At 49.2% G+C, this 12,990-nt stretch overlaps 1 protein-coding gene across 4 annotated transcripts in view; it reads left to right on the top strand.

Annotated features, from left to right (window-relative positions):
* Positions 1–416: 416 nt before the first annotated feature.
* Positions 417–12,990, top strand: part of ABHD12 (abhydrolase domain containing 12, lysophospholipase) — a 97,265-nt gene continuing 84,691 nt past the window's right edge. For 2 of the 4 annotated variants that reach the window (XM_031005056.3, XM_031005055.3), the window contains exon 1: positions 417–787. In XM_031005056.3, the coding sequence (XP_030860916.1) occupies positions 597–787 (191 nt within the window). In that variant the 5' untranslated portion in view covers positions 417–596. The remainder of the gene's footprint in view (positions 788–12,990) is intronic. The other 2 variants (XM_063702461.1, XM_031005058.3) reach the window with 2 other exon arrangements.

Below are 12,990 nucleotides of genomic sequence, written 5' to 3'. Positions count from 1 at the left end.
CTTCAAATTAAAAACTGACGACCGGAAAGCATACTTTTAAAGGTAATGTCCTTGTGAAAAAGAATTAAGAATCACGAGAACGGAACTGCTATTTGCTACCTCTGGGTTTCCGTTCACAGAAGCGCGAGGGGCCCAGCGCTGCGGCTCTGCCTCGCTGGGCCACCCCTTTCGGGCACGACCGGGAGCGGGTGCTCCTCACACCGAGCGCCCGGGCGAGCACAGCTGCAGCCTGGGGATGGAGCCCAGAGCCCTGCCCTGCAGATGACGCGCCGCTGCAGCTTCGCCCACCCTCCCACAAAATGGCTGCGGGTGGCGCCAGGGATGCTGGGCGCGCGCTCCTTGGAACTGGAGAGGAGGTGGCCGGGGCGGGGCCGGGAGAGCGGGGTAGGGCAGAGCCGGCGGGAGCCCGGCGCTGATTGGCCGGCCTGGCTGGCGGGCCCCCGCCGCTGGTTCGTAGCCGGCGCAGCGGCCTGGGCTGGGATGTGAGGAGCAGCGGGTTCCGGGCTCCGGGCGGCAGCGGCTGTGAGCGGCGGCACTGCGGCGCAGGCGGCGGAGGCCAGCGGGCGCCGTCGGCGGCTGGCCCTGTCGGCCGCGGGATGAGGAAGCGGACCGAGCCCGTCGCCTTGGAGCATGAGCGCTGCGCCGCCGCGGGCTCGTCCTCCTCCGGCTCGGCCGCCGCGGCGCTGGACGCCGACTGCCGCCTGAAGCAGAACCTACGCCTGACGGGCCCGGCGGCGGCCGAGCCGCGCTGCGCAGCCGACGCGGGAATGAAGCGGGCGCTGGGCAGGTAAGGCTTCGCGCGGAGCGGGGCGGGGAGGGGGGTCCCTCACTTTGCGCAGGTGCGTCCCGCAGGGGGCCGCGGTACCTCCCAGCCCCTCCCAGAGTGGCCGTCCGCCCGATCCGCGGCCGCCCCCGTCCGCGCCTGTGTCCCGCATTTGGCCCGCGGCAGCCCCACCCCCGCTCCCTTCCCCAGGCACCGCGGCGGGAGCGCCCTGCCCTGCCGCTGACCCCCTGTGTCCTGCTCCGGCCCTCTCGCCAGGCACTCCCAGCCTAGCATTGCACCTCGACCCTTTCCCGGGGAAGCCGGGGGGACCCTTACGCTGGGGGCTTGGCGCCGCCCGAAGTCATGACTCCGCGTGGGAGAGCAGGGTAGGGGGTGGGGAGTCCTTGGAAGATCCCTGGACGCCAGGCACAGCAGAGGCGGGAGGCAGAGGGGCCGGCGCCAGACCCTGAGAGCGCTGGGGCCCACTCGGACCTCCTCCTCCTGCTCTGCATCAGGCCCCACACCGAGCGCCCGGGCGGGCGCCCCTCGGGCTGGGCTGCGTGCGCGGAGCCTTACTGGCGCCTTGGGCCCTCGGCGGCTCTCCCCGGTAACTAGGGTCGGGGGCCGTGCGTCGCTCAGAACTCGAAGACCTTTGGGGAAGGGCTCAGTGGGCCGCGGGGTGCTAGGGGAAGGAGGGACTCGGAGCATCGCAGCCGTCGGAGGGAAACCTGTCCTTCGCTCTGCTGGTGATGGTTCGTGGTACCTGAAATCTGTCCGCACAAGTTCGCCTCCTTGGGAATCATCTCGCAGTCCTGAGTCGTTTGGTTATTGGCGTTCAATAACCTTTGGGTTATTGGGTAGAAGATGAATGCGTTTATATAAAGCCACTTTCAAAACTGAGATGGGAACGTGTTTCATAGGGACAGATTTCTCCTCCCATCTGCTGGTTTCCTAATTATCTGGCTGTTGTAGAACGTAGCATTCCTGACAGCTTTGAAGCCTTGCTACTTCGTGGTGGTTTGAAGAAGTTACTATGTGATGATCTCAGGCGTTGTAGCAGAGGCACTTCTTTTTTGACCATCTGGAATGCCCTTAGTTGACGCTGGCCACTAGAGTGTAAAATATGCATATCGCTCCTAAGGAAAAGTAGAATTTCAACTTCATTGCTTAAAAAAATCATGAAATTAAACTATAGACACTTCTAAGTCGATGGTTTGACAGAAGGGCGGAGACTGATAGTTTTGTGTCTTTGTGTGTAAAATTATGTAGCATCTGATCAATATCTTTTGTGAAACTAATCTGTTCTCTTTGCTATGGAAAGATTTATCTGCATTAAAAACTCATGATTTAACTTTAATACAATTTTATTAACAGACATGGCATAACGCTTAGATAAATTGGAAAATTCTTCCCTCGAAAAAATCAAATTGCCGGGCGCGGTGGCTCACGCCTGTAATGCCAGCACTCTGGGAGACGGAGGCGGGCAGATTATCTGAGGTCAGCAGTTCGAGACCAGCCTGACCAACATGGAGAAACCCCGTCTCTACTAAAAATACAAAATTAGCCGGGCGTGGTGGCGCATATGCCTGTAATCCCAGCTACTCGGGAGGCTGAGGCGGGAGAATCGCTTGAATCCGGGAGGCGGAGGTTGCGGTGAGCCAAGATCTCGCCGAGCCGAGATCGCACCAGTGCACTCCAGCCTGGACAACAAGAACGAAACTCCGTCTCAAAAAAAAAAAAAAAAGAAAAAGAAAATCAAATTGTTTTACACAACGTTTGGGGAAACAGCGGCGACCTGGCACCTTCTTGAAGAATGTACTGTATTAAAATTACCCGATTAATTTTTATTTTCTTGTCAGGACAAAGAGAGACATTCCAGTGGTGTCCATATCCTTTGGATAAGCAAAAGGCTGTTAGGGGTAAAAAGCAAAACAAAGGGAAGGAAGACCAAATTTGTTAGGTTGTCTTCCTTCCCAGCTGGCTGTCTCAGACATCCTTGAGCTTTCTCCTCTTCCTCGCTCAGGCTCTGCGCCACCATCACCTCCTCACTGAGGCCTTCTTAGACCAACCCACCCCTGTCGACCTTGTTATCATTCGAGATTGTAATTTTTGCTTGTGTGCCTCCCCCGCAACCAGAATGGAAGCGCCATGAGAACAGGAGCTTTGTTTTCTCCACTTAAGTATCTCCACTTAAGTATCACCTGGCACGTAGTAGGTGGCAGAAAATACTTGTTGAATGAGCAAATATCCATAGAACAGATATCCATGGCGCCACAGAGCCGGCTCGTTTGTGTCTTTTATGATCCTTCTTTGGATCCTTCTGCACATTTTTTAAACTCTTTATTGTCGACATACGTGGAAGTAGAGAAGACAATCTAATGAGCCTTCATGTGTCCATCACTTAAAAGTTTTCAGTGTTTAGCCAATTTTGAATCATCCATCCCTCTTCTCCTTTTTTTTGTAGGATGAAGGATTGGATTTTTTTTTTTTTTTTTTTTTTTTTGAGAAGGAGTCTCGCTTTGTCGCCCAGGCTGGAGTGCAGTGGCAATCTCGGCTCACTGCAACCTCCACCTCCCAGGTTCAAGCAATTCTCCTGCCCCAGCCTCCTGAGTAGCTGGGATTACAGGCGCCCGCCACCGTGCCTGGCTGATTTTTGTAGTTTTAGTAGAGACGGAGTTTCACCATGTTGGCCAGGCTGGTCTCGAACTCCTGATCTCGTGATCCACCCACCTCGGCCTCCCAAATTGCTGGGATTACAGGCGTGAGCCACAGCGCCCGGCCTGGAATATTTTTAAACAATTTTTTATTTAAGACAGTTCCGTCACCCAGGCTGGAGCACAGTGGCATGATCATGGCCCACTGCAGCCCAGACCTCCTGGGCTCAGGCGATCCTCCCATATTGATGCTGGGTGTATGCCAGCACTCCTGGTTAATTTTTTTTTTTTTTTTATAGAGATGAAGTCTCACTATGTTGCCCCCAGGCTGGTCTTGAATTTCTGGCTTCAAGCGATCCTTCTTCCTGGCCTCCCAAAGTGTTAGGTGTGAAATACCGTGCCAGGCCTAAATTCTCCTGCCTCAGCCTCCCGAGAAGGTGGGATTACAGGCATGTGCCACCACGCATGGCTAATTTTTGTATTTTTTGTAGAGATGGGGTTTCACCTTGTTGGCCAGACTGGTCTCCAACTCGTGACTTCAAGTGATCTCCCTGTCATGGCCTCCCAAAGTGTTGGGATTACAGGTGTGAGCCACCACGTCTGACCTCTTTTTCTTTTCTGATTGCATTGTATTTCTAGAACAAAGTTAAATAATAGAGATGACACTGAGTAACTTGTTTCATTCCTGACTTTAATGAGAATGCTGTTAGTGTTTTTGCCATTTAAGTGCCATGCTGGGGTGTGTTGCTAATGTTGTGGGGACCTTTTTGTTTTTGTTCCTGCTCCCTCACTGATGTTTTTAAAATAAAAAATGGTGATTGAGTTTTCTCAAATGCCAGTGTACATCTGTGGAATGATCATAGAGATTTTCTTCTTTTATCTGTTAACATAATGAGTTATAGTAATGGATTTATATTATTGAATCATCATTGTATTCCTGGGATAAACTTTCTTATTGTATAGCCAGATTCTATTTATTAATTTATTTTTTATTTTTATTTTTTGAGGTGGGGTTTCACTCTGTTGCCCAGGCTGGAGTGCAGTGGCACGATCTCTGGTCACTGCAACTTCTGCCTCCCAGGTTCAAGCAATTCTCTGGCCTCAGCCTCCCGGGTAGCTGGGATTACAGGCACCTGCCACCATGCCCGGCTAATTTTTGTATTTTTAATGGAGACGGGATTTTGCCATGTTGACCAGGCTGAACTCGACCTACTGACCTCAGATAATCTGCCTGCCTCAGCCTCCCAAAGTGCTGGGATTATAAGGCGTGAGCCACCACACCTGGCCTATTTATTAATATTTTATTTTGAAATTTTACATCATGAGGCCGGGCTCGGTGGCTCATGCCTGTAATCCCAGCACTTTGGGAGGCTGAGGCAGGCTGATCACGAGGTCAGGAGATCAAGGCCATCCTAGCTAACGGGTGAAACCCCGTCTCTACTAAAAAATACAAAAAAAATTAGCCGGGCGTGGTAGCGGGCGCCTGTAGTCCCAGCTACTCAGGAGGCTGAGGTAGGAGAATGGCGTGAATCCGGGAGGTGGAGCTTGCAGCGAGCCCAGATTGCACCACTGCACTCCAGCCTGGGCGACAGAGCAAGACTCCATCTCAAAAAAAAAAAAAAAGAAAAAGAAATTTTACATCATTTGTGAGAATAGTCTGTAATTTTCTCTTATGCAACCTTTATCAAGTTGTTCTAGTGTTTTCTATAGCTTTGTAAAAAGTTTCTTATATAACATTTTATTCTAAGCTTTTATTATTATTATTATTATTATTATTTTTTGAGATGGAGTCTTGCTCTGTCGCCCAGGCTGGAGTGCAGTGGCGCGATCTTGGCTCACTGCAAGCTTCGCCTCCCGGGTTCACGCCATTCTCCTGCCTCAGCCTCCCGCGTAGCTGGGACTACAGGTGCCCGCCAACACACCCGGCTAATTTTTTGTATTTTTTTTAGTAGAGACGGGGTTTCACCGTGTTAGCCAGGATGGTCTCAATCTCTTGACCTCGTGATCTGCCCGCCTCGGACTCCGAAAGTGCTGGGATTACAGGTGTCAGCCACCGCACCAGGCCATTTTATTCTAAACTTTTAGCCATCTTAAGAGTTTTTTAAATTATTTGTTTAAAATTTGGTAGGAATTCTCTTGTAAAACTGTCTAAGCCTGGTGCCTTTCTATTTATTTATTTATTTATTTATTTAAATTTTTTGGTACAGGCAGGTCTTGCCACGTTGCCTAGGCTGGTCTTGAACTTCTCTCTCAAGCAGTCCTTCCACCTGTGTCCCCAAAGTATTGGGATTATAGGCATGAGCCACCACCCTAGCCAGTGCTGTTTCAGTATATAGCACTTCGGTAACTACTACAGTGTCTTCTACGTCTGTTTAGAATTTGCTATGTCCTGGTTTCAGTTTTGGTGGTTTATGTATTCTTATAAAATTACCAATTTAATTCACCTTTTCTCCTCTGTAGCTATGGCCATTTCCCTAGTTTTCTTCCCTGTTTTTTGTAATTAGGGTTTTTCCTCCGTTTTCCTCTTTTTTTTTTTTTTTTTTGAGTCTCACTCTTGTTGCCCAGGTTGGAGTGCAATGGCATGATCTTGGCTCATTGCAACCTCCGCCTCCCAGGTTCAAGCGATTTTCCTGCCTCCGCCTCCCGAGTAGCTGGGATTACAGGTATGTGCCACCACACCCAGCTAATTTTGTATTTTTAGTAGAGACAGGGTTTCTCCATGTTGGTCAGGCTGGTCTCAAACTCCCAACCTCAGATGATCCACCTGCCTTGGCCTCCCAAAGTGTTGGGATTACAGGCGTGAGCCACCGCGCCTGGCCTGCTTTTTCCTCTTGATTTAGGCTAGTCAGTAATATATCTAATATCCATACATACACTGAAGTGGGGAAATATATATACACACACACATACACACACACACGTTTTGTGCTCCATCAAAGAAAATATCTCTTTTTAGTTCTGGGGGATGCTGAGAAGTGGAGAGAACAGGTTCTATCTGAAGGGGACAGCAGCTACCACACCCTGTCCTGTTGCTGCCTGGCAGGAATGTGGTCCCAGAGTGGCCAGATTGTCCAGTCTTTCTGGAAAAGACTAGCTGGTGTTTTTTTAGTTTGTTTTGTTTTGTGTTTGAGATTGGGTTTGGCTCTACACCCGGACTGGAGTGCTGCGGTGCAGTCATGGCTCACTGCAGCCTCTGCCTCTCAGGGTCAAATGGTCTTCGCACCTCAGCCTTACAAGTAGCTGGGACTACAGGCACCCACCACCACACCTAGCTAATTTTTGTATTTTTTGTAGAGACAGAGTTTTGCCATGTTGCCCAGGCTGGACTTGAACTCCTGAGCTCAAGTGATCCACCCGCCTAAGCCTCCCAAAGTGCTGGGATTACAGGCATGAGCCAGTGCACCCGGCCTTTTGTTTGTTTATATAGTTGTTTTTTTGTCTTAGTGTGTGTGCTTGTGTGTGTGTGTGTGTAGTATTGCCAACTTTTTTAACATTGGTAAGTAATTCAGGTGAGAACAATTTTGGAGGTTAAAAAAAAACCCCAAACCAGTTTTTTTGTTTTTAAATTCTGGGCCAAAAGATAATTTTTAAAGGTAAATATTTATCTCATTCATAGGTCAACTCTGTACTCCTTGAGACGAGGAACTAGATCAGTTTTGCTTTGCATGGTATCTGGTGTGAGGAGGTACTGGGCAAATGAGTGATTTTTTTTTTTTCTTTTTTTTTTTTTTTGAGACAGAGTCTCACTCTGTCACCCAGGCTGGAGTGCAGTGGCATGATCTCGGGCTCACTGCAACCTCTGCCTCCCAGATTCAAGTGATTCTCCTGCCTCAGCCTCCCGAGTAGCTGGGACTATGGGCACCCGCCACCATGCCCGGCTAATTTTTTTTCTTTTTTTTCTTTTTCTTTTTTTTTTTTTTGAGACAGATTCTCCCTCTGTTGCCCAGGCTGGAGGGCAGTGGTGTGATCTCGGCTCACTGCAACCTCTGTGTGCCAGTTTCAAGTGATTCTCCCGCCTCAACCTCCCGAGTAGCTGGGATTACAGGTGCACGCCACCATGCCTGGCTAATTTTTTGTATTTTTAGTAGGGTCGAGGTTTCACCATGTTGGTCAGGCTGATCTTGAACTCCTGACCTCATGATCCGCCCGCCTCGGCCTCCCAAGGTACTGGGATTACAGGCGTGAGCCACTGTGCCCGGCCTTAATTTTTGTATTTTTAGTAGAGACGGGGTTTCACCATATTGGCCAGGCTGGTCTTGAACTCCTGACCTTGTGATCCGCCCGCCTCGGCTTCCCAAAGTGCTGGGATTACAGGCGTGAGCCACCACGCCCAGCCCAAATGAGGGATTTTGTGGGCCTTTCATTAGCCCTGGAATTGTTGGGAATGTGCATTGAAGGCATGACTGGTCTAATTTGGACCTTGAGAAGGCAGTCATGAGATGTACACGGTCTGTGTGTTACCTAGTCTTTATCCTCCAACTCCCAACCGACAGGCCAGATCTGCTGGATTGACAGAGATCAGTGGGCTGCATGGGAGGTTTCATAGCCAGATCACCCTCATACGTAAAGGCCAAAGAACACAGTCATCACACCTATTTCTTCCTTTACCCAAAGAAGATACTTTATCCAAGGTTGCTAATGGCTTCCCCCTAACCCAGAAGAGTGGGTGGCTGAGGTTAACATCTGTCTTCTTCAGTGTCAGCCTTCCCGAGGTTCAGTGTCAACCTCACCCTCTAAGTGTCCCTGTATGGTATCTCTTCATCTTTTCTTTACAGATTAGGAAGATGGGAGCGAGTTCTGAGCTAGCTTTTGTGGTTAAAGTCTGCTTCATCCATCTCCATTTTCCTTTTGCTCCACCCTCAGTACAGTCTGTGCCAGGACTGTGACAAGGCACGGGGCTGGCTTTGTTTATGGTGCCACAGCTGGCCCCCCCCCTCAACTGGTACTGGTTTTCCTCTTCCTAACTCAGTGTACCTTATCAATGCTGCACTCCAGCCAGGGACTGGCCACACTGGGACTTGGTGCTTTGCCACTGCCTTCTGCTTTATTAGGACTCTGCATCCTGTATCTCTGCTTGGTTCCTAGTTCCTTTCAGCCACAGTGTCCGTTTCCAAGGGAGTGTCCGCCTTCTATGGTGACTTTGGCAGACAGGCCTGAACTGTGAGGGGTATCTTTGGGCAGGCTGAAAGCACCTGAGGCACTTTCATGGAGGAAGCCTTGGAGAGAGGCATGGAAGATGGGTCATCTTGTCAGGTTTGTGCTAACAGTGATGGAGACAGGACCTCATTTCAGACTCCCGCTGCTGTGACTTCTCCTCCTCTTCATTCCCCTCCTTTCTCTCCTCTTCCATTAGAACACTTGTCCTTACAGAGTGAAATCTGCAGGGTAAATGTTTATTGAAATATAACCTCAAAAGCTGACAGATGAAGTCAATGCTCTTCACCCATAGATGACGCCACAGGACTTTGGTCTCAGTGTGCTTGTGCTTTGGCAGGGGCCCTTTCAGCATGAGAGTGGGTAAGCCATCTATCTCGTGCCACACCGAGAGCCAGCGTCTAGAGTGTCAGTCAGTGAACAGGGGCCAAGAGCCAGGATGCCGGAACCAAACTGTCCCATTACCAGCAAGATTTCTCATTTAGGCCTCAGCCCCTTTGTATTGTGATTTACTGCTTCAGAGGATAGCCTTCATAGAGACCCAGGTCTCAGGTGAGTTTTCAGATTCTCTGGCTTGGGTGAGTTATGTAACACTCTGAGTTTGTTTCTTCATCTGTGATGTAGGGATAAGAGTGTCTTCCCCGTAGGATTGTGGTGAGGCCCAGGTGTGTGGAATGTTCCTGGCACATGGTGAGTGCTTGGTCAGTGACATCTTCTAGATGACTAGCCCCATGATGATTATAATATTAAGAGCTCAGGGTACTGGCCAGTGTGGTGGCTCATGCCTGTAATCCCAGCACTTTGGGAGGCCGAGGCAGGCAGATCACGTGAGGTCAGGAGTTCAGGACCAGCCTGGCCAACGTGGTGAAACACCACCTCTACTAAAAAGACAAAAATTAACCAGTTGAGGTTGTGAGCACCTGTAATCCCAGGTGAGGGATTATCTCCTGTAATCCCGGGAGGCTGAGGCAGGAGAATCGCTTGAACCCAGGAGGTGGAGGCTGCAGTGAGCCGAGATTGCACCACTGCACTCCAGCTTGGGCGACAGAGCGAGACTTTGTCTCAAAAACAAAACAAGCAAAAAAAAAAAAAAAAGAGGGTACTGAGAAAGATCTGTTAGCTCATGTCTAGAAGGATTTTCTTCTACCCTTTTCTGCCCCAAACAATTAAGAGTCTGGCTTCTCAGCCAGTCATGCATATAGGGTCCATCCTGATCAGTTAATGTGTCTGTTGGTATTAGAGCATTTGTAGCAATACTATTTGCTTATTTAACACTTTTTTCCAGCCACTCATTTAACAGTTTGAGTACCTGTTATGCCCAGTAACACTTGTGAATGCTGAGGCCGTTGCAGTTCTCCTGGCCTTTACATTCTGGTAGGGGAGGCAGATAACACATGAAGAAACACATGATGTCATGTGCTCAGGGCACTAAGGAGGAAAATGGTGCCAGTGAGGGAATAGCCGCAGATGAGGCCCTGTGGCTGTGTGTGCACAGTCTGGGTGTACAGGGGATGTTTCTGACAAGGAGACATGTGAATGGATGCCGCTGGCTGCTAGAGAAATGGCATGGTGTGTGTCATCATGTCACTCTGACTGTGTGACAAGCACAGACTGCGGTGGGCAAGCAGGGAGACCAGCTAGGGGCTGCCAGGGTCATCCAGGCAAGAGATGACAGGGGCTCGGGCCGGGACAGCAGCTGTGGAGATAAGAAGAGGCATGTGATTCTGGATTCACAAACTACTTTCTGAGCAACAGGAAGAATGGAGTTGCCAGATACTGAGATGGGGACAGATGTGGAAAGAGCAAGTGCTTTGGGGCAGGAGAAGTAATGTTTGGTTTTTTGGACATATTGAGGTGCCTGTTAAACATCCAGGTGGATAGGGGATAGAGTTCAAGGGGGAGGTTAGGGCCTGTACCTGACCGTGGCTGTGACAGGTGGTACCTAGACCCTTGCAGCAGACTCTCCCAGCAGACAAGTCAGGACAGAGGAGTTAGGACCTGGGCAATGAGTTAGAAGGATTGCTGGGAAAAGGTGTCAAGGCAGCCACCTAAAGAAGGCCTGTTGCAGAAGAAAGCCTGATCTGCAATTGGATTTGGTGACACGAGATCAGTATTGACAGGAGTGGCTTACTGCAGTGGTGGGGGCAAAAGCCTAATGGTGAGGGCTCAAGGAAGAAGTGGAGAGAGGAAATGCAGGTAGCTTTTCCAGGGAGCTGTGCAGTAAAGGGGGAAAGACAGGGAGGGATGGCTGGAGGGGGTGAGTTTTCTTAGCAGTGATATTAGATATCAAAAAATAAATAAATAATAAAAGCACTATGCCATAGGACAACTTCAGGCAGCCCATTATATTGATAATTATGATATTATGATAGTTATGTGATATATTAGCCAAAATCGCGCCATTGCATTCCAGCCTGGGCAACAAGAGCGAAACTCCATCTCAAAAAAACAACAAAAGAAACCACTCAATGGTAATTGTATTCCATATGTTCCAGAAGTTAAGTGGAGTCATGGAAAACCTGAAAATTACCGAAATGGAATTTCTAAAGATGAAAACCACAATGTGTGAGATAAAGGTTACACTGAAGGGAATTACACTGAAGGGCAGATTAAACACTGCTAAAGAAAGGGCTCAACTATTCAACGTGAAACCTGGGGAAAAGAGAACCAAACAAATTTTCAAAAGCATCGTTACAAGGCCAGGTGCGGTGGCACACACCTGTACTCCTGCCATGCCTGTAATCCCAGCATACCTGTAATCCTAGCACTTTGGGAGGATAAAGAAGGAGGATCACTTGAGCCCAGGAATCTGGGACCAGCCTGGGCAATGAAGGGAGACCTCATCTAGACCAAAAAAAAAAAAAAAAAAGAGCCAGGCATGGCGTGCATGATTGCTTGAGCCCGGGAGGTCAAGACTGTGTGAGCCATGATCAAGCTACTGCACTCTGGTCTGGGCAACAGAGTGACACCCTGTCTCAAAAAAATATATAAATAAATAAAAGCATCACTATGCTATAGGATAACTTCAAGCAGCCTATTATATTGATAATTATGATATCATAATTGTGCGATATTAGAGCAGTCTGGAGTGTGCATGGGAATAATCCAGGGGAGAGGAGAAGATGGATGGCATGGGACAGAGTAGGTGCAGTGATGTCTCTGGGCCTGTGGGAAGGGATGGGACCCAGTGTTCTGAGGCTGAGCAGAGGAGTTCCCCTCAGATAGGAAAGAAGGCCAAGGCTGTGGGGAAAGACGTGGGTAAGTTGATCTATTTGTGGGTGAAGGAATCTGCCAGTTCTCTTCTGAGTGCTTGTGCTGTCCTTAGGAAATAAGCAGCAAGGCCATCTGCTAGGAGGGCAGAGGGAAAAGGAGGTACTGGGCCTCTCTCTCTCAGTTCCCCACACGGGCGCAGTCTGAGCTCTCATATCGTCTTTCTGACATGTAATGTTTTTAAAAAGGATGACAAAGACAGTTCCCATGGGAAGTCATTTCAGTCACGACCTGCTGTGTATCTGTGGGGTTGACATGTTCTGCATAGTTGAGTGCTCCCCTGCTCTGGGAAGCCTGCACGGGGTCCCTGCACACATCCCAGCATGGAGGGGCTCAGGGCTGGGTTTGAGACGAAGGTGGGCGAAAGGTCCACATGAACTGAGGTCATGACAGAGTGATCAGGTGGGACCAGGCAGAACTCTCGGCCCCCAGGGCTTGCTGGTACACAGATTGCTAAGTTTCTTCATTGTTAAATAGAATTAATCTTCTTATGGTAGTTGTGGGCTGATTGGCCTCATTCACTTGTGATAAGTTTAGCGGATAAGAAAATGTCCTGAGATAATGAGAGCAGAGGGCAGATGGGTGTCGGTGTGGGAGAGGCTGAGAAAGCCAGGACTTTTGGGTTTGTAAAGGTGAACGTGGACATGGCTGTCAGTGAGGGAATACATGCATACCTCAGGGGTGCTGAAACTTAGGGTTTGTTCTTGAAGCCTGAAAGAAGTTGTCCTGAGCTTCATGGTTAAAAAAAAAAAAAAAATTCAAATTATCTTCAGTTCTTATCAGACTGGTGGAGTCTTCAAACAAAGCTTGGGGTATGTTGACTGAACTGTTCGTAATGGGAAGGTAAGAATGTTCAGGGTCGATGCCGGTCATTTTGATGTGGTAGTTCAGATCACTAGAATAGATATGGCTTTTAACTTTCAACTATTTTTTTCTCCTAATAATGTGTACATCATATATGCCCTACCCCTTCATCCTTGACCTTTGCCACTCCTGGTCCTGGATAACCACATTGCTCCTACCTGAAAGTGGCCTTGTCAATGCCAAGTGCCCATAGGTCATTTTATTCAGTAGCTACTGTATTCCTGCTGTTTGCCAGATGTTGTGCCAGGCCCTGGGGATACAAGGAGATAGTACCTGTCCTCAGGG

This window comes from Gorilla gorilla, chromosome 21 (genome assembly GCF_029281585.2).
Source record: "Gorilla gorilla gorilla isolate KB3781 chromosome 21, NHGRI_mGorGor1-v2.1_pri, whole genome shotgun sequence".
NCBI lineage: Eukaryota > Metazoa > Chordata > Mammalia > Primates > Hominidae > Gorilla > Gorilla gorilla.
The sequence above is the reverse complement of the archived record's forward strand: the minus strand, read 5'-3'. Positions and strand labels throughout refer to the sequence as shown.